This window comes from Drosophila nasuta, chromosome X (assembly GCF_023558535.2).
Source record: "Drosophila nasuta strain 15112-1781.00 chromosome X, ASM2355853v1, whole genome shotgun sequence".
Taxonomy (NCBI): domain Eukaryota; kingdom Metazoa; phylum Arthropoda; class Insecta; order Diptera; family Drosophilidae; genus Drosophila; species Drosophila nasuta.
In genome coordinates, this window is record NC_083459.1 from 14,838,651 (window position 1) to 14,847,726 (window position 9,076).

At 39.4% G+C, this 9,076-nt stretch overlaps 1 protein-coding gene across 1 annotated transcript; it reads right to left on the bottom strand.

The window, feature by feature from the left end:
* Window positions 1-1,756: 1,756 nt before the first annotated feature.
* Window positions 1,757-8,526, bottom strand: LOC132797204 (pyruvate dehydrogenase phosphatase regulatory subunit, mitochondrial). The gene is made up of 6 exons (XM_060808774.1): window positions 6,798-8,526; window positions 5,340-5,637; window positions 5,063-5,276; window positions 3,295-3,448; window positions 3,111-3,226; window positions 1,757-3,042 (listed from the first exon to the last, which is right to left on the bottom strand). The coding sequence occupies exons 1-6, from the start codon at window positions 8,377-8,379 to the stop codon at window positions 2,563-2,565; spliced, it is 2,844 nt and encodes a 947-aa protein (XP_060664757.1). The 5' UTR covers window positions 8,380-8,526; the 3' UTR covers window positions 1,757-2,562.
* Between the last annotated feature and the right edge of the window lie 550 nt (window positions 8,527-9,076).

Consider the following 9,076-nt stretch of genomic DNA (forward strand, 5'->3'; position numbering starts at 1 on the left):
CTTTCCATTTGCAGTTAAAAGCTTTGCATTTCTATTCTTCACTTCTCTAGGCCTATTACATATTCCGCAGAATAAAAGAAAGTCTAAAGGAGTCTACGCGACTGTTGAAGACCCTTTCTTTTGCAGTTAATAATCTAGTATTTGCGTTCTTAAGTTTTCTGTAATTCATATTGGTATAAGACGCATTACACTTGCCACAGCATTTAAGCAGCTCGCGAGGAGTCTATGCGACTGATAAAGACCCTTCCATTTGCAGTTAAAAGCCTTGTATTTATTTTCTTCACTTCTCTAGGCCTATTACATATTCCGCAGTATGTAAGAAAGTCTAAAGGAAGACCCTTCCATTTGCATTTGTATTTCTTTTCTTCACTTCTCTAGGCCTATTACATATTCCGCAGTATAAAAGAAAGTCTAAAGGAGTCTATGCGACTGTTGAAGACCCTTTCATCTGCCGCTACTAATCTAGTATTTGCGTTCTTCATTTTTCTGTAGTTCATATAGGTTTTTTCATTAGACGCATTACACTTGCCACAGCATTTAAGCACCCCACAACGTGTCTACTTGAATGTCTAAATACCCTTTTTACTCTGTAGCCAATCTTGTATTTGTTTTGAAAACTAAGAAAACTTCTCTCTAATTTTTGTTTACTATACGTCAAAATGAGGCTACACGACAGCTGAAGACCCTTTCACACACAGAATCTAGTGTTTGTGTTCTTAATTTCTCTGTAATTTTTATCCATTTTATTTATTATGCGCATTACACTTGGAACACCATTAATTCGTTACCTCGCAACGAGTCTACGCGACTGTGAAGACGCTTTTATTTTTTTTATTTTGTATTTCTTTTCTTAATTTCTTTTTGATTGTTGCTGGTTTTTCGGCTAGTCCTAATCCGCAGAATATGATAAAGTCGAAAGGACTCTAAACGACTGATGAAGACTCTTTTATCTGCATCTACGAATTTAGTATTTGTGTTCTTAATTTCTCTATTCGTTTTTTTATACCCGCTACCCATAGGGTAGAAGGGTATTATAACTTTGTGCCGGCAGGAAATGTATGTAACAGGTAGAACGAGGCATCTCCGACCCTATAAAGTATATATATTCTTGATCAGCGACAACAGCCGAGACGATATAGCCATGTCCGTCTGTCCGTCCGTCCGTCTGTCCGTATGAAACACTGGATCTCAGAAACTATAAGAGATAGAGCTATAATTTTTTTTCGACAGCATTTGTTATGCAGATCAAGTTTGTTTCAAATTTTTGCCACGCCCACTTCCGCCCCCGCAAATAATAACAAGCGTAATTTTAAAGCTAGAGTTGCGAATTTTGGTATATACAATAATTACTATAGTAGTTATGATTCCTGAAAATTTGGTTGCGATCAGATAAAAAATTGTGGAAGTTATTAAAGATATACTTTTGTATGGGCAAAAACGCCTACTTACTAGGGTTGTTGCTTTGACCGACAATCTGGTACATTTTGCCGTCTATGGTATATTTGAATGGTGTGCTGTATCGATATACCAAACATACAATTTGGTATATTTGTAGTACTTTTTAGTATTTTCGGTATATTTTGAAAATAATACCGCAATATTTTGCCCTTATTAAAAATGGGTAGCGGGTATCTCACAGTCGAGCACACGCGACTGTAACTTTCTTACTTGTTTTTTATTTATAGGATGTTCCACAGTCAAGAAGGCATATGAATAAAGAGTGCTAGAATTTTTTGTATAAACATTTCTTTATTTTGTATATAAATATATCGTATATAGAAGTATATATAAGAATATCAACGATAATACACAAAAAATGCGTATAAATATGTGTGAGTGTTTGTGTGTGTTAGTATTTATATGTATATCGATATACGTATGTTAGCATGTGTGTGTGTGTGTAGCGTATGTGTATGTGTGTGTGTTGAGTGTTTGTTCACTTCTTTGAATTTTGGCAAGACACAGGAAATGATGTTTTAATTTGACAATTACAAAAGAGTTCATTACACCAACACACACACATACATACATACACACACACACACACACACACATGCTGTTGTGCTTAAGTGTCTGTGAGTGTGTGAATTTTTAACAAAGTGCCTTATCGATTAGCTTTGAGGAACATTTTGAACATTTTCGCAGGGCTTGTAAAACGTTCCCCAAAAAAAAAGAAGCAAATTTTTTTTTTTAGTAATAAAGTTTTCTCGTCATCGTTGGCAGCACAAAAGTCCAATTAGTTCTTTGCTTTTATGTAATAATTTAAATATATATATTAATAATTTTTTTTCTTCTTTTAATTGACACGGCAATATATAGAAAACAAACAAAGAAATACAGAAAAGAACAAAAAAAAAAACAAGTGCTAATGAATTGAGCAATAGCTGAGCATAAAACTCGTTCATTAAATGATGATGTGTGATGTGATGGGGTAAGTGCATCTCACTCTTTAGAGACTCTATATGATGGTTAGATGGTTAGATGGATGATACTAATATCGCATTGCAAAATTGAGACTCGAAGACAAACCAAACGCGACAATACATTAAACATTAAAGTTTACTAATGTCGCGTCATAGTTTGATTTGCATCGTCACCACCGCTGCTGCTGCTGCTGAATGAGAGCAGATCTGCCTGGTCGGGTTTGTCGCGCGTGGCATGATAGGCTTCGCGTTCGCGATCCGGGAACTTGGTTGGCAGGTTGGGTGAATGCAGATTGACCTTCGCCTCGAATCGCACACCGGCCACCTCCACCTCATAGTGCCCGGACAGCACGTACTCGTTGCTCACAGCCAGCTCGTGGCCATGCTCATCAAAATTGCGCACAAATCCCAAGCAGACCTGCTTCTCAAACGTATACCCATAGCCGGTGGTTGTTGTCATCCCCACATAAACGCCATCCCGATAGATTGGCTCACCGCCCCAGCACCACATATCGACCTCATGATCGTGATCGTTGAGCAGCAGCTGAACATACATGCGTTTAACGCCCTCTTCGCGTTGCTTCAACAACGCACTGCGTCCAATAAAGTCAATGGGTTTCTGTAATACATCAAATACTATACTATATCTTTTTTACTTTATAAACTATATATAAACACTCCACTCACATTGAACTTGACACGCCAACTGCGTCCACATTCCAGCGGCGTTGTAAACGTATCCAAATCCTGTCCCCAAAACGCATAAAACTTTTCAATTCGCAGCGCACGTGTTGCATAGTAACCTAAAATACATATAAGTAAAATTAAATAGCTATTTTATTCATTCACATTCACGTTCTGATCGACTTGCCTGCATGCTGTATTTGATACTTTTGACCCGCCTGATGAAGTCTAGAATACACATGCAACGCATACTCGTTGGGTATATAGAGCACATAGCCCAATTCTCCAGTGTGCGTTATGTTCAACACTCGAATGCCATCGGCGAGGCCAACATCGAGTTCCTAGGGAGATTAATAGGGAGAATTGATGAGAGAATGAGTTGAGTTAAGTTTCGACAGTCGAGTCTGACCGACTTTGTGTTACCCGTTATCAACAGTTGAAGAGACGCCTAATTTGACAAGTTGTTTACGAAAAGTACTTTTTATACATACTTAAATCAAAAATACAACTTCAAAACATTGAGAAGATCAATAGAGAACCGATATTTTCCTAGAAAACTAGTTCTCGCACAACTGCAAAGTTGTTGGTTGAAATTAGCTGTCGTATTTTGTTTTCTAACATAGAAAGAAAATTCTAGAGAATTTATATAGAAAAAATAGTAAGAAAATAGATCAAGTAAGAGGTTTTAGGTTAAAATATTAAACTAAAATCCTGGGTTTAAATAAATTCAATAGCTCTCTTAGTTTGGCGAGTGTAATAATTCAAAGTTGTCGGTTAGTGGTGGTTGAAAAAAAACTGTGTTTCACTGTAGATCAAATGAGATATCGAAGTTGCTATCACAGTTTGAAAACCGACAATTCTAGAAAACAGACTAACAAATTTGGAAAAAAAACACTTAACCTGAAGGCATATAGTAAGGTACTCTCTATATCAGCGTAATGTATAATTTAATTATAGGTATTCTAATGGAAAATAAAGTAGTGAGCAATATAATTAAGCAAGTAATTTTAAGAATAGATTCTATTGGAAATATAATGACGTATCTTTACTAAGCTTAAACAAGTTGTTTATGCAATATTGTTAATAGAGAAAAGGGTCTCAGAAATTGTAAAAGTATGTATATAATACGGTTATATGTATAAACAGTTGCGAACTTAAAAATAGCACTATCTTTTTTTTGGTTTTAGATTAGATTAGATATCTAATAATTGTGGTAATACATATTTTTATATAAAGTAAAAAAAAATAGTTAAATTGGCATTTAGGTCGGGTGGTAATATAAAAAAAAAAATCACAATATATTGTCATTTGGTATTTAGCCGCTTTTCTTTTAGACTCTGAAAAAGTGATGCTATATTTAAATTTGCAACTATTTATATAAATATTTGTATTATATATATGCGTGATGCGTGAATATTTTGCTGGTCTATATGAAATTTGCAAGCAATGTTCCAATTTATAATAGAAACAAATTAAAGAATCTTTAACCTATACAATTTAATAGTATATACAATAGTAGAATTTGCTACCTAAACTTAACTTTCAGTGGTATGTAGCTATGCATATATATATATTTTTCTAAATAACTTTGGTGTCATCAAAATGCCACTAACTTATTCCTAAAAAAAATATATATTGAAATATGCTAAAGCTGGGGTCTACTACACAAGTGTTAAAAATTTTTTCCCGAGCTGTAGCAAAATTTGAAAACAAGCTGAAATATGCTTTTAGTAAATTTGGTGGCTAAGTCAAAGGTGTTGATGCTAACGAACAGACAAAGTGACAAACAAGTTTGCATAATTTAAGCTGCTTCATAGACAATAACAATTCTTTTGATTTCACTGTGTAGCGGGTAGAATAACGCAAAGCTCTTAGAGATTGGAAGAGTCGAGAGATGAAATCGAAGCAAAGCGACAGCTGGCAACTGAGTTTGGTCATCAGCTCAGCGCGTTTACCTTGTACGTGAAGAAGGGGAAGCTCTTGGGTGTGAGATCAGTGTCGGTGAGCTCAGAGAGCAGGATGCGCGAATAGGGTCCGAGTATGCAGATGGCGGTGTACATCGAGGTGACATCCGCCACATTCACCTTGGCACGTAAATGCTGCGGCGTATGTTTTCGTATCCAGCACATCGAACGCGTCTGCTGTATGGTTGGTGCAATCATCATATAACTGAAAAGTAAAAGAAGTTAGAATTATAAATCACAATTATAAATCAAATGATGATTGCCTTACTGATGCTCGGAGAGACGTGCCAGCGAGCAATCGTTCTCGTATCCACCATTTGGATTCTGCATTCCCGTGTGAATAATAGAACCCACAGCGACGTCCACATCGTTTGAGCAGAGATACTGCAGCAGTTCAACAACCTCATTGCCCTTCGACCAGAAGTCGTATTTGGTAAACGAACTGTAGTCGGCGATGCCAATGCGTTCGCGACACGCTCGATACTCGGAGGCCACATGATCGAACCACGGCGGCTTCCCAAATGTCCGTGTCTGTGCAATGCGGAAGCGCGGCAATCCGAATTCATCTGGCGTGGATACGACGAAATAACATTAGCAGTGGCAACTAAAATCAATGTACATTTAACTGCAAGTCTGAGTTAATTGCATAGGGTTGTTAATGCGTTGCATATAATGGCATATTTTTCGTTAGAATGCATTGCTTGCTGTTTATTTGCCTCACGTTTTTAATGGAATATATAATTTCCAATTTAGCTGCATTAAATCGTAAAATAATGTACATTTAACTGAAAATCTGAGATAATTGCATAGGGTTGTTAATGCGTTGCATATAATGGCATATTTTTTTGTTAGAATGCGTTGCTTGCTGTTTATTTGCCTCACGTTTCCAATTTAGCTGCATTAAATCGTTTCACTTAAATGCCTTGCATAACTTACATATTAACACATTCGTGACCTCTCAATTTGTTAGCCTACGAGTATTCGTTAAGCTTTAACAACTTAAATGCATGTCGCACAACTGGAAATTTTCAATTTATTTGCATTACATTTACGCTTAAATGCTTTGCATTTACTTGTGACAGTTTTTATGTCCTTTGTTTGTTATCTTCAATTTACAGTTTGCTCTAAATTTGTTAACATAAATGCATTTCATATAATTGCATAGGGTCTTGCCTTGCGTATAATGGCATATTTTTCATTCGAAGGCATAAAATCACCTCACCTAAATAATGCATTTCTAATTTGCTTGCAATAAATCTTTTCACTTAAATGACTTGTATTTACTTTACTTTAATTTAACTGCATATTTTCAATATGTATGCAGTTAATCCTCGCATTTAAATGTTTTTAATGCTTTCACGTTTCCAATTTTTTGTGTTCTTAGTCTTTGCGCTTAAAGACAATGCATATAAATGCACATTTGCAGATCATTTGCTCTACATCTCTTACACATTGTCTGCGCCTACACATTGTCAATTTGATTGCATTAAATGCGTACATTAGCAGTTTAATTGCTCTCAATCCTTGCATTTAAAATAATTGCACATAAGTGCATACTTTCACTGATAAACTTTGGCTAAATGAAGCTATTATTGTTTTCTACAATGAAAAGTTGCAGTTAAACGCACAATTGTTGTTTGGCTCGTCCGTTGTGACTGTGAAATGTTAGTAAACTCAAAATAATTTGCAATTGAAGTGCACATTGCAAATAATTGCAACAACTTACCCTGCTTGTCGTTGAGGTCAAAGAAATTGGGTCGCTCGTAGCCCATCGACTGGCCAAAGACGGCGCCCGCCTCCTTCAGCTGCGGATAGATGGGCGACATGCGCAAATTGCGTCCCGTCTGGAACTCCTCAAACGGATAGTTGATCTCAAAGTGTTTGCCCGGCGCTTCCTTGCAGCGATCCCGCAAAAACTTGCGATTATTGTGCAAGCCCAAAAACCGGGAAATATCCAAAATGTGCAGATCCAAATACGTGGAACCCTTCGTGATAAGATCGGTGAGCACCCGTCCAATGCCACCCGAGGCGGAGACACCCATCGTCTTGTTGCCAGCGGCGACATAATAGTTTTGTATCTCAGGCGCCTCGCCCAATATCCATTTGCAGTCGGGTGAAAAGACCTGCAGCGAGTTGGTCAGACGATCGAGGGAAGCGTCCCGAAACGAGGGAACACGCTGTAACAGGGCATCGAGGAGCTCGTGAAAATGATCCCAGTCAGGGGGATATTGTCGTGCCTCCTGCGACAGCGGTATGATGCCATCCTCATAGACCATCTTCGCCTCCCTCTCATAGCCGCCGGCTAGGATGTGTCCCTCGCACTCGCGGAAGAAGATGCGTCCATCGAAGTCGCGGACAAACGGCGTATTCGGATCGAGGTTCTCGATGGGTTTCGTGTGCAGATAATGATGTTCCACCGCCTTGAGCGGCACCTTGACCACCGGCTTGGACAGGGTGCCCACCTCGCGTGCCCAGAAACCGGTGCAATTGACAAAGTAATCGCAATCCACATCGCCAGCTGTGGTCTCCACCCGTGCCACCTTCCCGTGCTCGCTGTGTATCTTCTTTACCGCACAATGCTCCACAATGCGGACGCCCAAACGTTGTGCCTCCGCGATAAAGGCATGACACACCAGATGCGGATCACAGACACCATCCTCGGGTATCCAGAGGCCACCCTCGATGCCATCCAGCGAGATGAGCGGACAATGCTGTTGACACTGTTCCGGTGTCAGGATCTCGCAGTTCATGCCCCAGGCCACCGCTAGGGATTTCATGCGATGAAACGATGTCATGCGATCAAAGTTGCGGGCCAAATTCAAGCTGCCCACCTGACGCCAACCCGTGGGCAGACCACGTGCCGTCAGCTGTTTAATCAGATCGATGGAGTACTCCGCCAGCTTCAGTTCCGTGTAGCTGGGCTCAAAGCGTCCGGCCAAACCGCATGCACTCCACGGCAACTCACCGCCCACGCCATCCTGTTCGATTAGCACCGTTTCGCCGCCCCAGCCATGGAGCGCCAGGTGATAGGCCACCGAAGCGCCTGTGATGCCCCCACCACAGATCACGACACGCGCCTGACTGGGCAGCTGAGTGGCCGGCTTCTCATTGGGTTCGATGGCATGATGCGGCTGAAATTTGCGTTTGCTTAGCACTTGTTCGTCGGCGCCCGTTGCAGCTGTGCTGAGAAGACGACGGCCAAGTTGTTGTGTTCTCCTTGCGAATATGAGCGCCGTGTGGTTGTTGTTGACTCCGCTGTGGGCGGCGGCATGCTGGCAGCATGCAACGCCACGGAGTATCTTGTACATTATTCGCTTATCGTAGTTGTCTTTTCGTTGTTGTTGTTGTTGCTGTTGTTATTGTTGTCCCGTGCTCGCAACGTTAATTGGACAAGTTGATTCCCCACTGTTGGCCGCAACAGCAGCAAGCACAATCAGCTGTTTACCGATACAAAACGTATCGAACCAGGGCTGCGCAGTGCGAGCAATATGCAAATGCAGCGAGCGCATTTTTGCGTTCGTCATGCTCGCATTTTTGCGTTCGCCATGCTCGCATTTTTGCGTTCGCAGCGATGAGCGCGCGTGCACTTATCGAGTTATCGCTAATCGAAATTCAAATTCAAATGTGTGTTTGGTTTAAAAGGTGCGCATTTGTTTTGTGTATTTTAAATCAATTGTTATGCAATTTATTTATACGCTATGTAAATATAATTTGTTCACAACTGTTATATAATTATTATTTTTGTTTTTCTCGTTTTTATTTCTGTTTTTTTTTTTTATTTTAAAGCAGTTGCTTTCAACAATTGTCAATCAAACAATCAATCAATCAATCATTACTGTATAATTCACACGATTTCTTTTTGTTTTCATATATAATTTGTGTAATTGTAATTTGCTTTAACTACAACTACATATATATATATATGTATATATATATATATAGACGACATAGATGTACGCTGGGTTTTTTTTCCCCTTACGAGAGACCTTACGAGCTGAGAAATGT

Excerpts from the sequence above, each read along its gene's own strand:
- LOC132797204 (XM_060808774.1), bottom strand. The coding sequence starts at position 8,379 with ATGTACAAGATACTCCGTGGCGTTGCATGCTGCCAGCATGCCGCCGCC. Across the intron at positions 3,449-5,062 it reads TCCCCTTCTTCACGTACAAG|GAACTCGATGTTGGCCTCGC; the intron begins GTAAACGCGCTG and ends TAATCTCCCTAG. Across the intron at positions 3,043-3,110 it reads GTTGGCGTGTCAAGTTCAAT|AAACCCATTGACTTTATTGG; the intron begins GTGAGTGGAGTG and ends GATGTATTACAG.